Source organism: Tenebrio molitor, chromosome X (assembly GCF_963966145.1).
Source record: "Tenebrio molitor chromosome X, icTenMoli1.1, whole genome shotgun sequence".
Classification (NCBI taxonomy): Eukaryota; Metazoa; Arthropoda; class Insecta; order Coleoptera; family Tenebrionidae; genus Tenebrio; species Tenebrio molitor.
The window spans coordinates 5,703,296-5,726,917 of NC_091055.1; the positions used below are offsets into that span (position 1 = coordinate 5,703,296).

The 23,622-nt window shown below is 33.5% G+C and overlaps 6 protein-coding genes across 12 annotated transcripts in view; 5 read left to right on the top strand and 1 right to left on the bottom strand.

Annotated features, from left to right (window-relative positions):
- Window positions 1–9,226, top strand: part of LOC138140379 (uncharacterized) — a 135,421-nt gene extending 126,195 nt beyond the window's left edge. For 3 of the 4 annotated variants that reach the window (XM_069061382.1, XM_069061381.1, XM_069061383.1), the window contains exons 2-3: window positions 8,567–8,790; window positions 8,841–9,226. In XM_069061382.1, coding sequence (XP_068917483.1) covers window positions 8,567–8,790; window positions 8,841–9,161 — 545 coding nt within the window. In that variant the 3' untranslated portion in view covers window positions 9,162–9,226. Of the gene's footprint in view, window positions 1–7,250; window positions 7,778–8,566; window positions 8,791–8,840 lie in introns of those variants that run through there. The other variant, XM_069061384.1, reaches the window with a different exon arrangement.
- LOC138140381 (probable salivary secreted peptide) lies at window positions 6,192–7,124 on the top strand. The gene is made up of 3 exons (XM_069061389.1): window positions 6,192–6,377; window positions 6,427–6,557; window positions 6,882–7,124. Exons 1-3 carry the CDS (start codon window positions 6,236–6,238, stop codon window positions 7,089–7,091), a joined length of 483 nt encoding a protein of 160 aa, XP_068917490.1. The 5' UTR covers window positions 6,192–6,235; the 3' UTR covers window positions 7,092–7,124.
- On the bottom strand, window positions 9,215–10,410 carry LOC138140378 (coiled-coil domain-containing protein 124-like). Its single transcript, XM_069061380.1, has 3 exons — window positions 10,138–10,410; window positions 9,793–10,082; window positions 9,215–9,692 (listed from the first exon to the last, which is right to left on the bottom strand). The coding sequence occupies exons 1-3, from the start codon at window positions 10,294–10,296 to the stop codon at window positions 9,509–9,511; spliced, it is 633 nt and encodes a 210-aa protein (XP_068917481.1). The 5' UTR covers window positions 10,297–10,410; the 3' UTR covers window positions 9,215–9,508.
- A 193-nt stretch (window positions 10,411–10,603) lies between these two features.
- On the top strand, window positions 10,604–14,872 carry Nrk (Neurospecific receptor kinase). Its single transcript, XM_069061371.1, has 5 exons — window positions 10,604–10,993; window positions 11,043–11,304; window positions 11,363–12,173; window positions 14,111–14,363; window positions 14,420–14,872. The coding sequence occupies exons 1-5, from the start codon at window positions 10,778–10,780 to the stop codon at window positions 14,774–14,776; spliced, it is 1,899 nt and encodes a 632-aa protein (XP_068917472.1). The 5' UTR covers window positions 10,604–10,777; the 3' UTR covers window positions 14,777–14,872.
- Window positions 14,873–15,502: 630 nt separating this feature from the next.
- LOC138140380 (PHD finger protein 23-like) lies at window positions 15,503–18,674 on the top strand. 4 transcript variants are annotated; one of them, XR_011162493.1, is made up of 6 exons: window positions 15,503–15,699; window positions 15,807–15,835; window positions 16,038–16,157; window positions 16,286–16,531; window positions 17,032–17,143; window positions 17,193–18,674. XR_011162493.1 is itself a non-coding variant. In XM_069061387.1 (5 exons), the coding sequence occupies exons 1-5, from the start codon at window positions 15,678–15,680 to the stop codon at window positions 16,688–16,690; spliced, it is 447 nt and encodes a 148-aa protein (XP_068917488.1). In that variant the 5' UTR covers window positions 15,503–15,677; the 3' UTR covers window positions 16,691–16,988. The 4 variants fall into 4 exon arrangements, 3 of the variants coding, with proteins under 3 accessions (XP_068917488.1, XP_068917487.1, XP_068917486.1); XM_069061387.1 differs by lacking the exons at window positions 17,032–17,143; window positions 17,193–18,674 and adding an exon at window positions 16,661–16,988; XM_069061386.1 differs by lacking the exon at window positions 17,032–17,143 and having other exon boundaries at window positions 15,506–15,674.
- Window positions 18,675–18,784: 110 nt separating this feature from the next.
- Window positions 18,785–22,883, top strand: RpL13 (ribosomal protein L13). Its single transcript, XM_069060402.1, has 5 exons — window positions 18,785–18,931; window positions 19,213–19,466; window positions 19,518–19,709; window positions 22,560–22,676; window positions 22,732–22,883. Exons 2-5 carry the CDS (start codon window positions 19,221–19,223, stop codon window positions 22,837–22,839), a joined length of 663 nt encoding a protein of 220 aa, XP_068916503.1. The 5' UTR covers window positions 18,785–18,931; window positions 19,213–19,220; the 3' UTR covers window positions 22,840–22,883.
- Window positions 22,884–23,622: the final 739 nt, after the last annotated feature.

Here is a 23,622-nt window from a genome sequence, read left to right on the forward strand (position 1 = left end):
AAAACCCTTCAATCAGGAGAAGTTCTTCTGATATTGACTGATATAGTGTTAACGAAGGACAGTCGATTTTAGTCGCGTTTATCACAGTCTGATAAAGTTATATCTAGAAATAAATGTTGAAACAACGTTCGGGATCTATCCTTGAATGTTTCGAGCTAAAGCAAATTTAATATTTTTGGGGCGATTTTTAATTCCGAGTACGTGACGAATCACGTAATCGAAGCGAGAGTACGTGTATGCTCAGATTATTTCTGATATAGCTTAGCCACCACCCCCACTGAAATCCAATTATTGTATGTATTATTCACGCTAGCCGAATTCAATATCATGGATCGCTTTTGCAACGCGTCAGGTGATCTACAGATGTTAACTTATATTCTCTGAGAAATATAGAATCATACATCACAGCTAAACATAAATAATAAAGCGAACTTCTAATACAAGTAGACTGTATATCACGAACGTCAGTTTCCAACGAGCACGCCGTGGATAAAGAATGATTGGTGTTAATGTTAATATTTATTAATGCGGAAACGCCGCAGACCAACATGTTTATCTTTTTCTAAATTAAAGATTTCGTACGAACTGCATCATACACCCTACACAAATTTCCATTTCGATCTGCGTCATCGCAATTTTTCTCCTACATAAGTTCCCCATTTTAAAATTCATAAAATAAAAAAAATTCTTCACATAACTGCACGTCCTCCAAATAAAAGACAGTTCCTTGCTTCTAAATAGGTAATAGAATTTGCATTTACATATTTGTTGTACGTTTTCTCTTGTCGTTTAATGCCCAACGCACAACTATGCACGAAGCTTGCACGTTATACCTCGGCATAAAGAATAAAGATGTTTCCAACGAAACTGCTCTGCCATTTTAGTTTCGGAATAAGTTCGCCCAAATCAGAACTCATCTAACCAAAATCAACCCTATTCAATCGATTCGAACACGCAAAACTATTTTAATCAATCGCCACTTACAATAGTGCATGCCATGTCGGTTACAACTGCCGAATAATTAACCGCCCTCATGTAAAGTCAACGTCACATTACACAACACTACTCAAAAATTTAAAAACAAATTAAGAATTTACAATTTTTCGGAAAAGCTCAACAGAAATATGTGCAATAAAATATCACAAATCAAAAAGCGGAATCTGAAAATGTCATTTAATACGCCAAAAAAAATAAACAATAGTTATTTGGATCACTAGTCCAGAAAATGATATTTTGCGAGTGTGGGTGGTATTGCGTAGCCAAGGCGCCTAGCCGCGGCGGGCAACACGAGCACTCGCAAAACATTTTCTGGACGTGTAATCCACAAAATTTTTCATGCCGACAAATTTATATCATTTTTAAAAAGTACAAAATCATTATTAATTAATTCAACCAAAGTAACTTCTATGTCAAACTTTGTTGTCATTTAAGAATCAATGCTGCCAGCCCATTCTCTAGCGAATTTTTAACCAAGGTCACTTTTGTAAGTACTAGGCCGGAAATTTAACGTTCCCCGCGGATTTTGAATCATGCAAAACCGTCGATAACGGCCGGCGGCTAGAAAATATTTTAACAAAATCGATTTTATTGATTTAAGTATCTTTTCGCAAAAAATTTTTCTTGCTTATAAAGTTTTTTCAAATCATAAAAATGTTGATAAAGATATAAAATAAGGAGATAGAACCTAAACTTCTTTAGTGCCCAAGTTTACAGTCCTCATTACGAATCCTGTGTACAGGGTGGATAACAAAATCAGCCCCGAGCTCTAGAGCTTTTATGACAGATTACAATATCAATCGAAATCCATTAATAACTACTACGTTTTGACATAATTAGAACAATTTCATCGCTTGCTAGATTTTAGAAACGATCGTCAATTTTTAAATGTATGCCTATGGTTTTTTAGTTCAAATCTGAAAGATTTTCTTGTTCTAAGTTGATAGATGTAGAACACGTCTGTTGAAAATTATCAGAAATTTGAAAAATATTTCAAAACTAACGAACCTATCTTAATAGTACCGCAATTAATTTTAAAATGTGACGAATTTAATAAACGCAAAACTTCTCAAAGATGTTTTTTTTTAAATTAATCTTGTTGCAGAGTACTGTTAGTGGCATGCTGTCAAAATGTTCCAGGAAAAGGTTCAAATTTATTTTGAAAATTAAAATTATTTTTCCTCTTCTAACCTTTCAGAAAAAAATTCAGCTTATTAAAACAAAATTTGCGTCAAAGAGGTGATTGAGAGATCTCCACAGTTACCAGGTCTAAATCCGTGCGACTTTTTTATGTGTTTACTTAAAAGATAAAGCTCACAGTGCTCCCAGCATAATACTCAATGCAACAATGAGCTTTAGGAGAACTACAATGTGCCCTGAAAGCAATAGACGTCATTGTAAAAATTTAAGATATGGATTATTTTTTTATTTTTTGCTTAATTTCATCTTTTTATTTTACAATGTATGAATGAGTTAGAGCAATACCTAGAGGTGAACAAAATATTGAACTTAATTTGCCAAGTAAGTTATTCAAATTTAAATGACACTGACGATTTAATTTACATAGAAATTTCGTGTAGACACTGACTTAAAATTTATAAACTCAGCCTACTATTTCAGTTAATTGAAAAATGTGTTTTTAGCACATTAATGACAATCGCTGCTAAAATCTAATGAACCCTGAAAATGTTTTAATTTTCATTAGGTGAAAATACGAGTATGTACATTATTTAATAAATTATTTCAATTTACATATCAATCTATAATAAAAGCTCTAGAGCTAGGGGTGGATTTTGTCATTCACCCTATATATTTTTATATTAGCTTGAGGCAAAAATCTTGAAATATCATTCATTATTCATCCGTTTAATTTATAATTTTAGCCAAATGTGCAAAAACAAATCAGAGAAAATTTTTAGAACTTTTAAAAATGAAACGTTTTTTATATCTTATCAAGAGCACTTTGCTCCAAATTCTATTTGTTTCTTATATGTCATACATAGTTGATAAAACCTTGAACTGTTATTTTTTGTCAAGTTAAACCTACAATTCGTGACTGCGCGTCTTTGGTTTTCACTTTGTGCTCTATTTTTATTTGAAACCTCATTTTTAGATTAACAGTAGATGCACCCTTTGCTAGACACGCGTTCATAAATTTATAGTAAAATTCAGAATAAGTGGCATCCCGGTAGGCCTGTATTATCTAAAGTAAACTTTATGTTATGTCAAAAAATTTACTAAACATGTAAAACCGTCATTACTTTATTTTGAGGTTACTCACTGGAAATAAAAATATCCTGAGAGCAATGTGTCTTATAAAAAAGACAGTTTTTTTACACTTTTCTTAAATGAAAGAAAAAAATTCCAAAAATACTATAACAAAAAAATAAACACAAAACAATTCCCAAAACCAAATTAAGAGCGAAGGATACCAACAGCGTCGAAACTATGGTATTATCCAATGCCTACCGCGATGGCATTTATTCTGAATTATAATATGTATATGTGTTTTATTTCATTTTTATCTCAGCACCCAGTAAATATATTAAATGATTATCAACAAGACACCCAATAAAATTACCACTTTCACAAAACACTAAATCACAAAAATATTTTAGGAAAATATTTTTAAATGAATACTGTCGTCGTTGTTTAAGCCAAGTAAAAAAAAAATGCAAAAATGAAGTAAAGTAGAGTCAGAAACAAAACATGTTCTCTATATTTAAAAAAAATGATACCTGACAACAAACTACTTCTACAAAATCATTGTTCAAAATTTTTGACAAATATTTAAAACATATGAATGTATTTCTTCGAAAGCAAGTTATGTACATTCCATTTTAATCATACAAGCAAACTATAAAGGACTGCAAACAGTTACATTCGCATGCCTTAGATAAAGTTGAACATAAAATTCAAGAATTTAGTTAAAGAAAGAGTCCTGTGCAAAATTATGTACATATTTCTTTTTTGTTGAGGTGTTGAATTTTTTTAACTGTAGTCGCCAGTGTGATTATAATTTTTGTTTTCTATTTATTTACTGATCAATAATTTAAATGTATGTGTTTCGAGACGAAGATTAAACGTCGCTTCTAAATTTGAATATTTTGATGGAGCCAAGAAGAGTAAATTTATGTAGAAACGATTCTGAAATTGTCGTCTGCTTTTGTTCCATGTATGCTCAGTTTTAATTTTTTATTAATCTCTTATAAAAAATACTTTATATCTTGAGAGACGCTTCAAGAATTAATGCAGTCTCAGTGTGTATCCCTGGAGTATCCGAAAAGTTAGCATTTCACTTGTCCGTATTTTATTTTGAAACATAAATTTTGATTTATATTCGTGTAAGTTAACGGCTAAAGTGAATGTAACATTATGAAAGAATTGCTTGTGTAATGGAGAGAGAAATGGATTCAGTTTCGATATCTGATCAATTCAGTGAAGTGTGCTTTGGTGTGATTATATGTGTTATTGGAGAATTTTCAGTTAAACTGAAATAAAATGTTAAGCTTTACCGCGCATTTTAGCTTCAATTGGTGATGAAACGTGTTTTTGTTTAAGCAATCCAATTATTTGACGCTTGAGCTGTGTTAGTAGAGGCTATTAATATAGAGTGAAACGGTCGAATGCAAAATTATCTCTAAATTAATAAAAAAGGAACAATTCGCCAGCGTAAATGTAAACGCTTAATAAAAATCCTTCATTTTAATTATAATGTATATTTTCAGTTGCGCCGGCAATAAATTTTTCAATGCGTCTTCATTAATACCCTCAACATTGCAAAAAAAGAAGTCTTTATTTAAACCTTTAATCTAATACTTAAACATTTGTTTTTATTAGTGGTAATCCAAATGAATGCCTTGCTTTACAGTCCGCTTATTGACGCAAAATACCCCACTTCTCCGAGATAATCTGCATTCAAGGTACATGACGTCTTTTATTGTCGGCAAGGATAATATTTTCAAACTTTAAATCCTCACTTTTGCCCCTCATTTTTAGATATCACTTCCAAATTACCTAATTAAACGTTAAATTTTACAAAACCGTGTAAACTATTTAACACGAAATTATACAAAGGCACAACGTTAAAAAAACCAAGACAATGGCGCCGCTGGAAATTGAACCCATTTATTAGCGGGACACTGTCCCAATGGAGCTGCGAAATAATAACGGAGATTCTACAAAACAAAAAACAGACAAAAACAAAATACTACTAGGAAAATTACGATTTCCCCTTACAGCGCAGAATTAAATCTTCACAAAGCGACACGAAAACTGTATTTGCCTTGGAAATAAATCAATTAAGAATAATTGAGAACAAAAATTAAGGGTAAATTGCCGTGATGAACCTTTAAATCTGATACTTCAGCGTTTCGTTCAAACCGTCGAAGGCTCGGCAAAAGCAAGACGAACAAAACGAAGCACGTTTCAAGTTTCAACCGAAGAATGCCGTGTTTCATTATTTGTATTAACAACAAATCACAATTATAGTCACTGCATCAAACTAGTAAATTGATCAGAACACAAAAAAAAAATGAAATGCAATGTACATATTTTGATTCTTGTTTGCGTTTTTTGTTGCTTCAATTATTTCTGAACCTTCAAGTGCATGTCGGACGTCAGTTAAAGGAATTTTATCGTAAAATATTTCTAATCTTCGATTGCTATAAGTGGCTTATAATCAGCAGCTCCATCTGTGTGAAGACGATAAAAAACAAGACAAACTACAGTCACGGTCACAGTTTGCACTCTGTGCCACTACCGAATAAACTTTAACCTATGATCTTACCCAACCGTAGATGGCGCTACAGTAATATCATCCCACCCAATTACTTCAAATTTCGTTAATTAAATGTCTTACCTCACTCAGAAAAGCTTGTTTTCGACTTTGTTATAATAAAATTAAGAACACATTAGATTTACGATGTAACTGAATATGTTTAATAAAAATCGCAAAAGCGTGTCTAATATTTCGCGAAGACCGACAATTCGGGTTCGAGGCATCAACATTCTGATTCTCTTTGGTTTCCTATTTGTCACGTTTTCTTACCTAATTCTTTTAAAATCTAGCGACAATTTTAAATGCAACGTGATAAAATTGGATTTACGCCTCAAACAGCACAATGGCCACTTCTTTGTTGTAATATTTTGATACTTGGGGTTAATACTGATAACCCTGACAGGCCGTTGGCCTAAAAAATGTCTTTGGTCAAACGAGGAGAGATTTTCATAATCTCGGATGACACTGTCAAGAATGTATTTACGGATACTAGCTTTTTACGCGTTTATTTCTTCCCTCAACTGTGCACCAGCAGTTGATCCTAGTTTTGCACCATCAGCTCACACAACCATAAAAACGAGAGAAGTCGCCCAGGGCTCGAGTAAGTAATAAAACAACCCTTAGACATTCACTTTATCAAATTGTTTTAGTCGAATACAAAGTATTAAAAAAACGACACCATCTGTTCATCGGTCGATGTAAAATCGGCGACAAAGTTCTCCACCAAGAAAACATCATATTGAACAATGACGGAAAAAGTCATGTGGCTGCCGCAATAAGGGCACGTATTTTTTACTTATAGAGCGCGACTAAAAACTGACAAGGTTACCACGTTCTATAGAAATTTGCATTCGATTTGTGGGTGCGCGTCGCCAGATAAAATCTTATTACAGGAACTGCCTAATTGTGTTTTCGTTGACCTTATTAAATGCTAATTAGGTATAATACTCGCATTTATTGTCAATAAGATTATTTTCGCTTATAATAAATAAAACTGGAGCACCCACCGTGTATGTGTCAATCTGTTAATGGCAACACAAGGACGCGTGGCTAAAATTCATACCGATATTTGAATTTTTAATCTGATGACATTTTTCGCGTTTAGATTAACGTGGAAGCTGAAGTGTACATCAATTGTGTGAAAATTTACGACGAGGTGCAGGACGGAGAGGGAGGCTATCCGAGCTATGTGAGTGGAGGAGTCGGTCATAATTATGTGGAATTCAACGTGACTACCGAATACGGCAAGGGATTTCACTTCTTCGTCCAAATTTTGGGCTACGAGATTAAAAATAAAACCGAAAATGCTGTGTAGAATTGTGTCAAAATAAATCTCGTTTTATGACAAGCGTTCGATTTATTCATTAGGTGAGAGTTAAATTTGAGGCGTTCGCAAATAAACTAGTTTTTCTTGTCACCTTATCAAAACTGCGTGTCAAATTCAGTTTTATTAACTTGTACTTGAAATGGCAAAAGGTGGCGAGAACAATACAGGTGGTAAACATTTGGTGTTTTCTCGGCCTTCCAGCTTCACGACGAAGAGTTTCAACGACACTCCTTGCACGTTGGCCAATACCGTTGTTTACAAAGTGTCTAATAAAACGTTTTGTTGTAATATTTCATCAGATAGACGCGTACACGCCTTAGCCCGGTTTGTTAGTAGGTCTTCCATCCCATACGCAGTAAACAAGCAATTAACGATTTTGGATTCACGCGATGTAGACATTCGTGTATGATCTGCGTATCGATCGATTCGTGGGAAAAATATTCATGGAGACAGTCAGTTTACCGGTAATCACCACGACAACAATAAATTTAATTGCAAATACCTTGATTGCATACAAGGCTCGCAGTTAGTGAAGGGATTTGTCTGAAAAATGTACTTCACAAGTGAACACGAGTAGTTGAGCGGTACAAAGAACAACCTCAACAACTATATAAGACCTCTCTGTTTTATCAAGGCAATTATTTGCAGTTGTGACGTGAAACAATTTATACAAGGTAAACAATGCCATGTGCTGTTTAGTGTTGAACCAAAATTCATTCAAATTTTGTGCAGTGTACTATACAGGATTAACATTATCATGCTATTTTATGGATTTACCGGCTTCGTTGTAATTATTATCACACCGCCAATTATCGGACGCTCTTCATTCAGAACGCTAACACAAAAGTGACCAGTTTCAAATTAACGTTTAATTGTTGTATAATAATCAAGTCGATTATTAACGGTGATCGCAGTTTCGATACACCAAATTTGTTGATTTCAAATTTCTGAATAACTACACAACCAAAGAGTTTTTTTGAAAAAAATCAATACCAATGCAACAATCGACGTCAAAGTTTCAACCACTTAACTAAATTAATCTTTCTCAAAAATGGTTGTAGACATTTTTAGATTTGAACGCGTGTCTTGTGTTACCTTCGGAGGTAACATTTGGTGTTAACCACGTGTCTGGAGCAGTTCAAGCGCGTACTCAGTTCCTGTTAACCGTCATCCTGTTGAAATTGTTGGTGCTAATTGATGCCGGAATTGACAATGACATTTGACTTTAAAAAAGATTTGATTTTAACCGCATTAGTCTCAATCAATAACAAAAACTGTACGTGAAGATATCTGATGGAAACGAAGTCAAGCGTAACGCGAATTAGTAATGGTATTTCAGTGTTTCATTTGGTGAAACATCACCAAACAGGTTTATTCGTAAAAAATCTCGAAAATTAGGAGATTTGCTTGATATGAGGATGAAGGACAGTGACCTTGTTTTTAACGCCTTTTTTTGTCTGCAGCCACCATGTACAGATTGTTTTCACTGTCAGCACTGCTACTGGTGGTCAGTGCGGACCCGAGAACGCCAAAAATCTACAACGTTCTTATCAGCACTAAGAAAAATTTGTCGCCTAGTCATGCCCTGCCCGTGTACGAGCCCGTTTTGAGGACAACGTCGCTGGGAATTGCGTTACCGCCGGTTTTCTATCAAACGCCTGTAGCGGCTACTTTTCAGCCGAACTTCGTAAGTATGGTGAGTTAGAGCGGCGCGTGCGCTCAATCGTGAATTTTAAGGTTGCAAGGGCTCAGTCTTTGGACGGTGTGGAGAAAGTGTACAAACAACAGAACGGCGAAGAGCTGCAAAGATCGCTGCAGCCGTTACCAGTGGACCAGTTCATTCCGTATTCTTATACACCTCATATTTTAAACGGTGAAGGTTATTACACGCCTCTCAACGAACCGACCCAACCTCAACCTAGACCAAAACTTTTACCGAACACGGAAGAATTTTACCGGAAGTCTGATGATCCAAAAAATATTATAGCCAATCTGAAAAGAAACCCTGACATACCCGACGTCCCTCCCCCAGCCCTACCGACACGAAACATGACATGACAAAATAATTTTAATAATTTATGAGATTATGTAATCTGAATGAAATAAAAATGCAATGTCAGAAATTATCTATTAACGGTACAACAAATGTAACTGAATATTACATATTTCCTTACATTTTATAAGCATATCCGCAAATCGTTTGAAATTTTAAATAAAACAAATTGAACAAGCGCTAAATGAAAAAGTTAGTGCGGAAAAAATAAATTTTTGGTTAATCACTTTTCTTATCTTGAGCTGTGTACTAATTTCCGTTTTGACTATACCCTTACATTAGCTTAAAACCTCCATATTACATGCTTTAGCTAATTCGCATGTGTTTTTTCTTTACAAATATATGGGCTCATTCATTGTTTGTTTAATGGATTTTCAGTAGACTTTTGCCATTCTTTAAATATCATTTGTTTTAATTGTGATAAACGTAGACTTGGGAATTCCATTTTCATTTCTTCTAGACGTCTGTTTTCAAATGCGGTGTATGCAGCTTTCATGCGCCTTTCAGGATGCTTGTCTGAATCATCAGATTTTGAACTAAAAATACAAAAAAAAATATATATATTTTTAAGTTGCATTTACATGTAAGTAAACTGTTATTTTACTAAATTGAAAAATTAAATAATTTATTGTTAACCTTAATATGCTAATTGCTTCAGTGATAGTCCGTGCCTCCTCCCCTTCAATTTTAAGTCGATTAATGTTCTCTTCTAGTGGTTCATCCAAATGTGTAACAACTTTTTCTTTCTTGTCAATTTCTTTTTTTACTGTGTTAGCGTTAGCGTTAGCACTAATCTGGGCTCGCGTTATTTTCGGTGGTGGATTTACTTTGCCAGGTTTTTTAATTGAACTCATTTCTTGCTCCAACAGCTGTTTGGCTTCAGCCTTCTTAGCTAGCTGCTGTTCCCGTTTTTTGTCTTGTTCCTCCTGAAAAAAAATATTAATTAATGGAGTAGGAATTTGTATGTTTTTATTTAATAACCTTTTTTTGTTGTTTCTTTTTTATCGACTTATCATTGTCTTCCCAATATGCATCCTCTTCTTGTTGCTGTTTCTTTACAACTTCAGCATCTTTCACAGCTTTTTTACGTTCGCGGGCTGCCACAGCTTTAGAATTTTCGGTAGAAAATTTTTTCGGCATTTTACTTGGAATCAGTACAAAATGAAATAAAATATAAATAATAACCTCAAAAACTTAACGTCATTCATCGATAAGAACACAAACGATTTTCTGTTTATTACTACAGTGCGGCAACCAACTATACACGTGACACATTGATAAAGTGATAAAATTACAGAACTTGTAAATAATTATTCTATTTATTCAGAACATCGAATATTTATGATTTATCTTTTTATTTTTTTTCTGTTTAATTTTTACCCCAGAAAATAATATATTAAAGAAGCAATTAGTAATTGAAAGTATGGCATTGGCAGCACTGACTCCCTTATCAAATGACATCTGTTGCTAATGTCACCGAAACTGGCCGCTCCTTTTTTGGTAATAGTTTGACAGCTAGATGATATTGTTTATAATTTAGGATTCGAAATGTGATTCTTTATTACAAAAAGCAGTAGTGAAAAGCAAATAAAGTCAATGATCAAATCAATGAAAAAGAACTATGTACATCTTTGTAATTTTATTAGCAGTTTTGGAATTTTGCAATGGTGAAACACAAAGTTGTGGACCTTATCATGGGAATATTTGCAAAAATTACCGTAATGGAAAGATAGTGTGGTATAACAATTCGGGAGGATTCGAAAATGAGGAAATAACCAAAGGATTATGGGGAGAAGTAATTGAAAGGCTTGAGGAACCTTGTCGCAGAGCAGCTGAAGTAACTTATGCAGATAAATGAATATCCAGAACTCATTTCTATTTTGTAGAAACTACTGTGTTTTTATGCTTTTCCTGATTGTGATTTGAACAGTTTTCTTCCATTATGTCATGAAGATTGTATAGCTGTTAAACAACTATTCTGTTATAAAGAGTGGGCTCATATAGAAGAGAGAAAGAAAAATGGTTATATGTTAACTAGCAGGGGCCACTTTAGACTACCAGTTTGTGAGGCATTACCTCATAATAGTGTAAAAAATAACACATGTTCATATGCAGGCCTTACAGAATTAAAACAAGATGAAATCACCTGTAAGATAATGTATGACATTATAATAAATACATGTACAGTTTTTTTATCATTTTTTAGATGATTGCATAAAAGGTAGAGGACGTTTTTATCAAGGAAAAGTTAATGTTACTAAAGATGGCTTGGCTTGTCAGAGGTGGGACTCTCAAAAACCTCATTCTCACAATTCACCTCCTGACATTTTCCCTGAGTTGAAAAACTCTGAGAATTTTTGTCGAAATGCAGGAGGTGAAGAGAATAAACCCTGGTGCTTCACCACAAATTCAACAGTAAGATGGCAACATTGTGATATTCCAAGATGTTTGAATTCCACCCTTGAAGAACCCAGTGACCCTGTTATATCCATGGATAAATATTTATCCCCTTCATTTGTAATCATTTCATCAGTTATTGGACTTCTAAGTGTAATAATATTAATGCTGTTGATTTTACTTTGTCATCGAATTCGCAAACATCGACTAGGTTACAACCCCACTGAAACTGCAGAAGTTAACATAGATTTAGATAAATTGCCTAGTAACATGGCCTATCACAGACATGGTGTCACTCTCAACCCCAAATTAGAAAAACTAGAATTTCCACGCAACGACATTATTTATATAAAAGATTTAGGACAAGGTGCTTTTGGACGTGTCTTTCAAGCCAAGGCTCCAGGATTAGTTTCGGGGGAAGAGTTCACCCTGGTTGCTGTGAAAATGTTGAAAGACGACGCTTCTGAAGATATGCAAGACGATTTTGAAAAAGAAGCGTGTCTTTTGGCCGAATTTGACCACCCAAACATCGTGAAATTACTCGGAGTCTGCGCTATCGGACGTCCGATGTGCCTTTTGTTCGAGTACATGGGCAAGGGCGACCTCAACGAATTTTTAAGGTACACTCATCATATACCTAAATATACTTACATCGTATACAGGGTGTTAGGTAAATGTCCTGCCAAACTTTAACCGCGAGCTACTGGCTTCATGTAGAACTCGGAAAAAATATTTTAAAAATTCTATGTCAAAAAAAAAAAATAAATTGACATTTAATTTTTGAGGAAAAAATTTTTTTAATAGCTTTTAGTCTTCTACGTTGTCCCACAACCTCGTAGGTAAAATTTCGGCATATTTTTAAAATACACCCTGTATATCATATTTTATAAAACGTACACCAATGCGATTTTCTTATTTTAAAGCATATTTCCTAGAGGTTACTTCGCATATTTTATAAAACGTACGCCAATGCGAAGTAACCTCTAGGAAATATGCTTTAAAATAAGAAAATCGCATTGGTGTACGTTTTATAAAATATGATATACAAGGTGTATTTTAAAAACGTGCCGAAGTTTTATCTACGAGGTTGTGGGACAACGTAGAAGACTAAAAGCAGTTAAAAAAATTGTACCTCAACAATTAAATGTCAATTTATTTTTTGACATAGAATTTTTTAAATATTTTTTCCGAGTTCTACATGAAGCCAGTGATTTACGTGATAACCAGTCAGGCTTAGACACCACGTGATGTTTACATTTCTCTTTGAACGCGCTAATGTAAAAAAATATTTTTATTGTCATCTACCGGGTGTTATGGAATTGCACGTAATAAATTTAATCACCAATAGGACTCGTCAAAATAAAAAAATATATACAGGTGTCCCGAAAATGGCGCACTTCCGTTGCACTACGGTGTAGAAGAGATTACCGGTAACGTGAGAAAAATGTTAAAAAAATTCGATTGGCCTTATTTGCTGATTTGGAGGTCTTTGAAGGTGGCACTTAACAGGTCAATTATTTCGAAATAAATGTGTATTAAATTGTCATGAAAACTACCTCTAATCGTATATATTATCACAAAGTACAAGATCACTCACTACCAATTCCGATCCTGCATAATAGAGAATTTACAAGTTTAGGGGTGAGTTTATAGAAAGATAATTAAGTACTTAATTCGAATTAAATTTTAATCCGCGATTAACCTATGAATCCGAAACTTCGATTGGTTCAATCTGATCACGTGTTCAGTTAATCTCGCATTTGATTACGATTAACTTAATTTCGCTTCTGTAAACTGGCCCTAGGAAATCGTAAGAATTATCTTAAATCTACTATGGCAACACTGCAAGGTAATGATGTACGAGTATATCTTTGGTTACATTGTACCATCATTTTTGCAATAATTGATTTTGTCTGAAAAAATGTTTTCCATATTTTTTTCATATACATTTAAACATCCTCGATAAGGTAGTAAGTAGTTAGTGCGCCATTTTCGGGACACCTGTATGTATCGTTTTTTCCGCATATTCTTCCAAACAAAGTTAAAATTAAAAATAATTTGAACCCTAAAATGTATACCCGCCGATGTGTTTACACATCCATTGATAACGAACCACTAAAAAAGAATTATTCGATTAAAATATTCGAATGAAAAACAGTAAAAACTGTTATCATTAAAACAGCGCGTTCTTTCTTCAAAAACCTGTAAAGTTTTCACCGCACAAAAACATTTTCACTCACTCTTTCGTTTCAATGAATGATTATCCCATGAGCGAAGTGTCAAATTAGGGGCTAGAAAAATGCAAAAAAAGATCAATATGTAAAAAATGTTTATTTTAAAGAGTTCTATTGGTGATAAAATTTATTACGTGGACTTCCATAACACCTGTATAGTAAATTGTCAAGCACCACTGGACTTCCTTAAGGGAATTATAAATTACGAAAAAAACAAAAAACAAAATTTGAGACACGAGATCTATGTCGTTTTGTCGATGTTTGACATGTTACTAAACTATGTAGTGTGTCAGCGTATCCACATTTTAATATTCTCGTTTTAGGCAATGTTCTCCGAGTAATTACGTGGTCCGCAGTGTAGTTGATGGTGAATATGGGAGCAAAGATGTGTTCAGAGACAACCAGCTCAGTCACTTAGAGTTATTGGACATAGCCTTACAAATAGCGTCTGGGATGGTGTATTTATCAGACAGAAAATTCGTGCATCGCGATTTGGCGACACGAAATTGTCTAATAAACGAGAACATGATCGTAAAAATCGCTGATTTTGGCCTTTCACAAAAAATTTACCTCCAAGTAAGTGCCTTTTCGGTGCAGTTCTTTATTTTTGCTAATCTATTTTTTTTTTTCAGGATTATTACAAAGGGAGCGAGAGAGACGCGATACCAGTTCGATGGATGCCTTTAGAGAGTATTCTTTACAATAAGTATACACCCGAGTCGGACGTTTGGGCCTTTGGTGTATGTCTCTGGGAAATATTTTCGTTTGCGTTGCAACCATATTTTGGTATGACGCACGAAGAAGTTGTTAGATTTTTGAAAGCGGGAGACGTTTTGAGCAGTCCTGAAAACACACCGCCTCTTGTTTATCAAGTTATGAAGGATTGTTGGGCACAGAAACCCGTTGACAGACCTAATTTTCGCACTATACATCAAACTCTCACCACCATACAAACCAACATGCTCTCAATGCCAACACATTCGACGTAGTTGTTTATATTAGCTATTTTTTATGTTCCAGAGCATGCTGTTTCATTTTTGGAAATTGTGATATGTATAGTTTACAGATTAAATTTGAAAAAGTTACAGTTTTCTTTTTGTGTCATTATATCACTTAGGTTGTTTCTCGTTTAATTTATAACACGAACCTTGTGCATAAGACTGATTTTGTATCCGATTAGTTCAATTTCATAACGTATCAGGGAATAACGAAGAAATTGTTACATTTTTCTCTTTTCTATTTTGCGTAGGGATTACATGTGTATAAGTGTTGTGTGTTTTTATCATTCCTATTTAATAAGAGTGCTTGGTACTATATTTATACTTACGAAGAAAACATATGTTTAATATAAAATGTTTTTTAAATTTAATACCTGTGACAAATAAAATTATTTAAAAAATGCATTTTATCTGTAACACCTGGAACTCGTAGCGAGTCACGTCGTAGACCAGCTGAAAAATGACAAACAAACAAAGACTGTGGCGTAACATACTTTGACCCAAGCTAATGTTACATTGATAAAAAATGTATTTATGACGTTTGAAAAACGATAAGTTTAGTTTTCGGTAGGTTGAATATTTTTCAATTTGGCGCGCTCCAAGCCAACTTTCGATTTGTTGCGCGTCACTATCTTTTCTCTCTGTCCGTCACATTAAATGTCCGTTTTGTGGTTGAAATACGTTTACAAAACATCGTAGAACGAGATGGCGCTACGTCTGGAGTTTCTGTCTCGTTCTGCCCCTTCTTACTGACATACAACCTGACTGACATCAGAATTTTCCAAAGTTTAGTGGAGAACGCGAATAAATATAAATAAAATAATTTTGTTCTTAGTGCCTATCTTATGTTTAACCAAGTTAAAGATTTCAAAACATAGTCTTATTCCAGGTAATGACAAATAAGGAGTTGTCATGTAAGTATGCTAAACATCTAATAGCATTTACTTTTGCTATTTGGATTGTGCTATCATCATATATGGTATTTTTTAATTCATTTCTAATTAGTTTCTGATGTTTTTAGTACCCTCCGCAATTATGGAACAGAAAAACGTAAGTCACTGATCATTTTCTGAACGTTATTAATACACCTTTAGGTTAGGTTGACAAAAATTTTCGTTTGAATCCAATATGCACGGTCCTAATTCCCCCAATCCAACACTAATTGCCCCACGTATCATCACGACAATATCCCCTTTCTAATAAAATCCCAACTAAACAATTTATATGTCTATATTTTTGGTCTTTTCTGCAGTCTGTTACAGAAGTTGCTGGAATGTCAAATGGTTACAGACGTCCAAGAACTAGTGCCGATTTTTACGATTTTTGTACAATGGTTCTGCAATACGCAAATTATGAAGGCTGGAAAAAAGATGTAAGTACATTTTTTCATCCACCCTGTAATCCTTTGTTCTCCCCCAATCACTCAAACACAACCCCACTTTTAAGAACAATCAAATGAACTGGTGTTTTCTCTATGTAAAAGTATATTTTTGGTGGCAGGAATTAAGAAACGAGACAAACCAAAGCCCTCCCTTGGACAGTTCTGGGAGTAGTGTCAATTCAGAGTCGACTAGTTCAGGCCAGAAGGACAAACAAAGTGAAGATGATGAAGATAGCGACTCATTTAACTTAGTTACTTGTTTCTGTGGCAAGCCCTTTGCAGGTAGACCAATGATAGAATGTTTGGAATGTCTAACATGGATACACCTCTCCTGTGCTCGGATTAAAAAAAATAATATACCAGAAGTAAGTGACCTATCTTTTTTAACTAACTTTCAATTCACTTCGATGAGTCCAGCATGCACAAAAATTTTTACTGAGTCATACATGAAATAAATTTTTGTACAATATTCTGTCATAATGAATTAATTTCAGTGTGATATGAATACTGAAAATGATGTCTGAGCTTGATTCATTGCTGCCTTATCATACACCTAACTGTGGAGGTGGATTGTGTTGTTTGAAATTGGTTTATAATTACAGTAAAAATTGTATCAGAATTTTTAAAAACTGTGATAAAGCTCATGATAATTAATCATGAATAAACCAAACTGAGGTATTAATTTTTAGCTTTTAATCCGACATTCTAGTGAAAATGGATGACGCTCGATAACGCGCGAAATTTAAATGAGACCGTTTTTAGCGTTAATTTTTGGAAATACCGTTTTTGTTCAGTTTCCTAATAAAGAATCTTATTTTTTCAGTTGTATTTGATTGTGTAGTATGCCAGTATCTCTAAATTTCAGGTAATTTTCTCATAGTTTTAGAAAGATTCAGATATGAAAATACTTTTTTCTATTTTGTTATGCTTGCGTCACGAGTAACTCGAGGATTTTGTTAGTTACGAACTTTTGTTTTGTGAGTTATTAACATTAGAATTAAATTTTGTTAATTTTGGTTACTTTAGGTGTTCCTATGTGCCACGTGCAAAAAGAAGCAGCGATCTGTGTCTCCCACTAGTCCCCCAGACAAAGCTGTGAAACGTCCTCGTAGATCGACGTAGAGTTATTACAGATACATTGTATATAAACAATACGTAGATAACAATGTAAAAATGTAAATACTCTGATGTAAATTCTTGATTATGTGCCCTTAAACGGCCGTTTTAATTACAAAATTAATTAACCTATACAAAATGATAGTATCTCTATATTTGTTGACTGTTTTAGTGATGCTATATGAATGTGATAGGTCCGAGTATTCTCCATTTTTTGTTTGATGATTTTTTTTTTTGTTTTCTTTTTAATTCATCTGTAAGTCATGTGTCATTTTTATTTTACATTTTTAGTTTTAAGAAAATGTGTATATTAGGTTTAAGTAATGAAAAATGGAGTCTACTAGCAATTTTACTATTTTTACAGCACAAAAAAGTATTGTAAAAATAATAAACAGACGTTTAAGCGTTGTATATTTTGTAAACGAAAAGTCTATATTTATAAAAAAAGAAATCATTGTTCGGCAACACATTTTTCATATTTGATGTTGGGATTTAAATATTTGATGGGCAATCATGGGAAAATAATGCAGTCAGTTAATTGGTAAACGACATTTCTCTTTTTAGGTACTTGGATGTTGGAATATGAGATGTTCTGATAGAATCATATCAATTTTATTTTTATGATGTACCCCAATTTATACGCTTTATTTGTCTTTATTTTGTAAAAAGTGGAACGTTGTTGATTTAAATATTTTTTAAATACTCAGATTGTTTTATTCAAATGTGTTTTTCAAGTAACTGAGTCTGTTATTTTCAGTTGTGAACACATAAAATAAATTGTGATATTCTCTAAAATATAATATATATAAATATAATTCGCCCTCAAAGTTATGACAAATACATTGCTGTAACTTATTTATTTATTTTACTGTGTTTTGTTTTTATTAGGAATTTTGTAATTTTGGACCAGCGCTCATTAATTTACGGAACATTTCCACGTATTAATTGCAACTTCAATATGAACTAGTTAACGACTTTTTTTTCTAAACAGGATATGCCTTATGATTCGATATTTATTGTAAAATATGTAGTTATATCATAATTAATTAATTAAAATGTTTTGCTGGACTGAATTGTTTTAAGTTTGTTACCACATTTTCAAGAAGTATCTCATTATTATACAAAATAACTAACATTTAGTTATGAATCAGTTTTCTTGCAGATGTTGGTGTACCTCTAATATCATCATAGTTTGTAGTATAAGATTATTATTTTGATATGTTGTATGTTATAATTATACTTCCCTTATATTTTTATATCCTTATAATAAGTTATAAGTGGTATTAAAGTTACACTGGTCTTTCAAGACTTCGTGTTGTTAATGATAAACATGAAAAAATTAAATACTTTTTATAAGGCATTGTATTTGCAATAAAATTTAAATGTTTCAAACGTATTTTTGTCTTCACAATCCTTTCAATTAACTAAAAGGTGAAGGAAACTGAAAGATGTCTCTACGAGAAAGTTAACTCTAAATCAATAAAACTTTCGTTTTTCGTCAGTGAAGTAGTGGGAGTTCAAGATTGAAGTTGCCGCCAAAATCTAAACGATGACGCCACGTGACGTCACTTGAACCACATGTCAAATTTGGTGGCTGTGTTCTGTCATTTTGTTGTCTGTTTTGTAACGCGTTGGTGTTCTCGGCAAAGGTTGGTTTTAATTTTCTTAAAAAATCTATCAAATCGTACATCATCCGCTTTCCAAATAAAAAACTTGAGCAAAATATAACTAAAACAGTCTCATGTAAACCCCATTTTTTCCATTTTGAGGAACACAAACGGCAAAACTTTGCCAAATATTGGTGATGGCCGAATTGAGGTTATGTTAATCAGTGTTGTGGAACTCCGATTTTATTTGTGTGTACCGCGAGATTTTGCATCTCGAGATTAAATAAAAGTGCAACTTTTAAACAGTTTTTCTGTGGTTTAAGGACCAACCATGGCGCCTAAAGGTAATAACATGATTCCGAATGGACACTTCCACAAGGATTGGCAGCGGTTTGTCAAAACTTGGTTTAACCAACCTGCTCGTAAAATCAGGAGGAAGCAAAATAGAATCAAGAAAGCGAGGGCAATCGCACCAAGACCCGCGGCGGGGGCTTTGCGGCCTATTGTACGTTGCCCCACAGTCCGTTATCACACGAAAGTCCGTGCTGGACGTGGATTTACGCTACAAGAGTTAAAAGTAAGGTAGACGTTTTTGCAAGTGGACGCGTGTTTATTGTACTTTTGCTAGGCTGCAGGAATGAACAGCAAGTTTGCCAAGACAGTTGGTGTAGCTGTAGATTATCGCAGGAGAAACAAATCTATTGAGTCTGTTCTCCTGAATGCCCAACGCCTTAAGGAGTATAAATCCAAACTTATTTTGTTCCCTATCAATAACAAGAAGAAGCTGAGGGCTGGTGAAGCTACAGAGGAAGAGAGGAAGGTGAGGAGCATTAGATTGTTTTTATATTTATACACCATCTTCAATTGAAAATAATAAAAGGGTCAATGAAGAGGTGTATTTTTCAAATATGATTTTCATAATCTTGTTTACATAGTTTTAAAAAGAAATTGACAGAAAAATGAATGAAAATAATCTTGAGTTAAATTTATTAATTTTAATATATTCATCAAAAATTGCTGCTCAAATACCAAAGCTAACAAAAATACACTGAATCACATGAATATGGTTTATCTCAATTTTTCTGATTTAAATAAATAACTCGAAAATTTGTTGAGGAATAAAGACATCGTTCATTGCAACAAAGCTAATTTTACGTCATTCTGTATTTTATCGAAAGTTATTCAAAAATTGGCATTTTCGAAATTTCAACAAATACTTTGGCAAAACTTTGGTGAAGTTAATTTTCATTTAATGTACAGGTTGTTAGAAGGCTAGTTTTAGCAAATAATAATCACAATATACCCAGAAAATATATTTTTTTAAGTTACTCCTGTTTTATTTTCTTTTAGCGTTATTGTATGAAATGTGACACAAAAAGTGTATATCATAAATATGGAGTTATTTTTAAAATGCTTGTAACATTGTAGTGAGCATAGGAAAGTTGTTCCTTATAATACAGGGTGTAATCAAAATAAGCGGAAGTATTGGAAATATTTTAAGCTATAAACCACCAAAACATTTGAAGACGATTTGCGATGGCTGAAATTGCGTTTTTAAAAATTCAAAATTCACCACAATGTTAAGAAAGCTACGAAAACGATTACCACGCAAGAAATTTGACACAGACACTGAATTGTGTCGGAAAAACGGACTTTTAGCGTACCTTATTCACACTAAATGCTGAAAATGTTGTCCTTGATGAGTGATACAGGCTTGTGCCCTCCGCGCTATTGTTGCACGGGCCCTTGAAAAAACGTCACAATCTTCCCAAATTTGGGTAAATTACAACTGCCAGTTATTTCTTCTATCGTATTTATTTCAATCCGAAGATCTTGGCGGCTAAAGCTTTGGACCATTTCGTCCAATCCAACTTTCAGGGTAGTTTGCAGTATGCAAATACCACATTCCTTGCATGATGTCTAAGGGCACTTCGTCCAGCAACTCAGGCAAAGTATCACTCAAAAATCAAAAGAATTCTTCACCATTTAAACGATTCGGCAAGATGTGTGGTCCAATTAAATTATCAGTATGTATCACCAACAATAAATAAAATAATTCCCGGTACAGTATTTTTGCTTGGACCGCATTGCCACCCGCCGCACCGTACACGAGAACCATATCCGTTAGTTCCACGTTTGTAAAATTTGGAATTTTAAACAATTCAATAACAAATACGCTGCTACACTGCACCGTTTGTCGAGCTGTTGTCGAACTAATGACTGACTGTAACTGACTTACGCCAACCCAACCTCTAATAAGAAGATCCTTTTTTATCATACAAAAAGTGTATGAAGCGTGTAAAAACCGAGAGTTCGCTTTTTCTTTACTATTGCTTTTATGATTTCGATTATGAAACCAAGAGAGTGGCGCGTCCACAGTTTATTGTCTAAATTGCCATGCCATTTGTTCACGTATCCTCACGTTTTTCAAAAAACGCATATTTTTCCATTGATACGGGTGTATTCACTACTATCGTGTCAAAAATAAATTACTCCCTATATTTCGAATTTTTAGGAAAATAACGTTTTTCATGTTGTATAACTAGAATTTTCAAAGGTAATTTTGAATGCCGAAGGTTAGTTACTATGAATTGAGAAGATTAAGGCACGGTTCTACAGGGTTATTCTAAATGATTGTAGTCGAAGTAGGCCATGCCCATGTTATTACATTTTTGCCGCTTTAATGTGAACTGTCAGTTTTGTCGCTGTCACTGTCATTTTTTAGGTGAAAAGTGCGGTGATGAGAATTTTATTAATTTTTGTTAAATTAACGATTGAATCCGAATAAGTGAGTACACACCGTTCACTAAAGCTTAGTTAACATTGTGTCAGCTAACAACGCGTCAAGTCGTAAATCCGCCCATTTGATTGGCTGATTCAAATAAAATTTTAAATATCCAATCAGATCGCTTGACATTATGTTAACTTTAACGACTTGACATCGCTTTAAACAACCGGGCCTAAATATTTCCGTGGATTTTGATTACAAGTTGTATGTAGGTATTCATAATAGTAGCCATAATACTGTATAATCGTTTGTTTGTTTTTTTTTTTTTTTTTTTACTATTTCAAAGTAAGGTTTTATTAAATTGCAACAGCTTTTCGACACTGACTGATAGATTTTGTCCATTTTTCTCGCTGGATTTATGAAACCATTAAAAAATCCAGTTTTGTTCCTTTTGTATAGTTTTCCCATTTATAATTTGGTTTTATGGCAGTGCAATTGTAATTATTAGGGGCTGGGGTTGTGGTTTTGGCAATACTGAAGATATTGTAACCTAGTCGGACAACAGATCTTCTTTTACAGTCCTAGAATTTATGGTGGTAGTTGCCTATTGTCGGGGTATTTAACTCCCTGAAAACAGGGCTGGTAGTAAAACCAAATTAGAAATGGGAACACTATAATTGTTTTTACCATTCTTCAAAATAATTGCTGTTAAAAATTTGTGTTGTTTCAAAATTTGATTTTATCACCAACAAAAAGATACTGAAAATGAAAGAGACAAAAAAGACGCACCATACCTACAGGTGTTTTTGAAATACACATACAAAAAACTCTAAACTGTTCCAAAAGATTCAGCAATTCCTTTTTTAACCGTTTGAAATGCTGGAGATAAATAAACCTTTTCCACTCCCTTTCACGTCACTGATACAGTTTTTTTTTTATTAGGTTGCCACCCAGTTGACAACTGAAGTGTTGCCTATTCGCCAACCTGCTGTCAGAACAAAGGCGAGAGTTCCCACAGAAGAAGAAAAGAACTTTAATGCCTTTATCACTCTGAGAAAAGTAAGCGTACACCTTGATTAAATTAACTTATTACTATAAATAAATATACTTTTAGGCGCGTGCTGATGCCCGATTTGTCGGTATCCGTGCGAAGAGAGCGAAGGATGCGGCTGAAAATCCAGATGATGTGACTAAAGCCGCAAAGGCCAAGCCTAAGAAATGAGTTTTTGTATAATTAATTTAATAAAACCTGATTTGAAAAAGAAACTTTTTTTTTACTGTGTTTAAATCCCGAGGAAACTATGTAGTTCGTTCGAAAAACGAATTGACACAGTTTGTGTTGCAGATTTCTACAATAGAAATGTGGTGGTGCCATCTAGATGTACAATATACGTAATAGTTTGCGCCATGTTTTGTTTACGTTTCATTTAATTGTCATTCTCATTAAGTAAAAAATAAAAAGCAAAAATATCGTTATTCCATGTACATTATGAACTCGGGAGTTTTTTTTTAACATATTCAACGAAAAATATTAAATTTCTGTTACTAAAAATGTTTAGGTACAAGTACATATAAAGAATTTTATATTTCGTTGAGAACGTGCATTTTTATTTTCAAGGTAATGTTTGTTTCAATTAATTTTTGTAATAATTTACGCTTACGCAATACATAAATTAATTTCAATTTTTATACAGTCTCACAAAAATTGTTTATTATGTTTATTTTACAGTAGATTCACACTGATAGTGACGGTAAAATCTGATTTTTTTTAAATATTATTAGCCTACTTTGTATGATTATTCACATAATTATGTATAGTAAATTAATGAGTAATGACGTAATATTAAATGCACATGCGTTTTATTTAATTATTATTTAAAATTGAACCGCACATTTACAAAAACTGTGATATTTGCAGAATTCGATTATGTATTACCATAACCCAATGTCTTAGATTCAGTTTTTTTAATAACACTAATCATAATACAAAATAACGAAAAAATTA

What these genes read in the sequence shown, in the direction of transcription:
- LOC138140380 (XM_069061385.1), top strand. Translation starts at nt 15,678, where the DNA reads ATGACAAATAAGGAGTTGTCAT. An exon ending in CAATTATGGAACAGAAAAAC is followed by an intron (nt 15,836 to 16,037) that starts GTAAGTCACTGA and finishes TCTTTTCTGCAG; the next exon opens with TCTGTTACAGAAGTTGCTGG. An exon ending in AAAAAAATAATATACCAGAA is followed by an intron (nt 16,532 to 17,192) that starts GTAAGTGACCTA and finishes TGGTTACTTTAG; the next exon opens with GTGTTCCTATGTGCCACGTG.
- Nrk (XM_069061371.1), top strand. Translation starts at nt 10,778, where the DNA reads ATGTACATCTTTGTAATTTTATTAGCAGTTTTGGAATTTTGCAATGGT. An exon ending in AAAACAAGATGAAATCACCT is followed by an intron (nt 11,305 to 11,362) that starts GTAAGATAATGT and finishes ATCATTTTTTAG; the next exon opens with ATGATTGCATAAAAGGTAGA. An exon ending in GACCTCAACGAATTTTTAAG is followed by an intron (nt 12,174 to 14,110) that starts GTACACTCATCA and finishes TTCTCGTTTTAG; the next exon opens with GCAATGTTCTCCGAGTAATT.
- RpL13 (XM_069060402.1), top strand. Translation starts at nt 19,221, where the DNA reads ATGGCGCCTAAAGGTAATAACATGATTCCGAATGGACACTTCCACAAG. An exon ending in TTACGCTACAAGAGTTAAAA is followed by an intron (nt 19,467 to 19,517) that starts GTAAGGTAGACG and finishes TACTTTTGCTAG; the next exon opens with GCTGCAGGAATGAACAGCAA. An exon ending in CCTTTATCACTCTGAGAAAA is followed by an intron (nt 22,677 to 22,731) that starts GTAAGCGTACAC and finishes ATATACTTTTAG; the next exon opens with GCGCGTGCTGATGCCCGATT.
- LOC138140381 (XM_069061389.1), top strand. Translation starts at nt 6,236, where the DNA reads ATGACACTGTCAAGAATGTATTTACGGATACTAGCTTTTTACGCGTTT. An exon ending in AGAAGTCGCCCAGGGCTCGA is followed by an intron (nt 6,378 to 6,426) that starts GTAAGTAATAAA and finishes AAATTGTTTTAG; the next exon opens with TCGAATACAAAGTATTAAAA. An exon ending in ATGTGGCTGCCGCAATAAGG is followed by an intron (nt 6,558 to 6,881) that starts GCACGTATTTTT and finishes TTTCGCGTTTAG; the next exon opens with ATTAACGTGGAAGCTGAAGT.
- LOC138140378 (XM_069061380.1), bottom strand. Translation starts at nt 10,296, where the DNA reads ATGCCGAAAAAATTTTCTACCGAAAATTCTAAAGCTGTGGCAGCCCGC. An exon ending in AAAAGAAACAACAAAAAAAG is followed by an intron (nt 10,083 to 10,137) that starts GTTATTAAATAA and finishes ATTTTTTTTCAG; the next exon opens with GAGGAACAAGACAAAAAACG. An exon ending in GAAGCAATTAGCATATTAAG is followed by an intron (nt 9,693 to 9,792) that starts GTTAACAATAAA and finishes TTGTATTTTTAG; the next exon opens with TTCAAAATCTGATGATTCAG.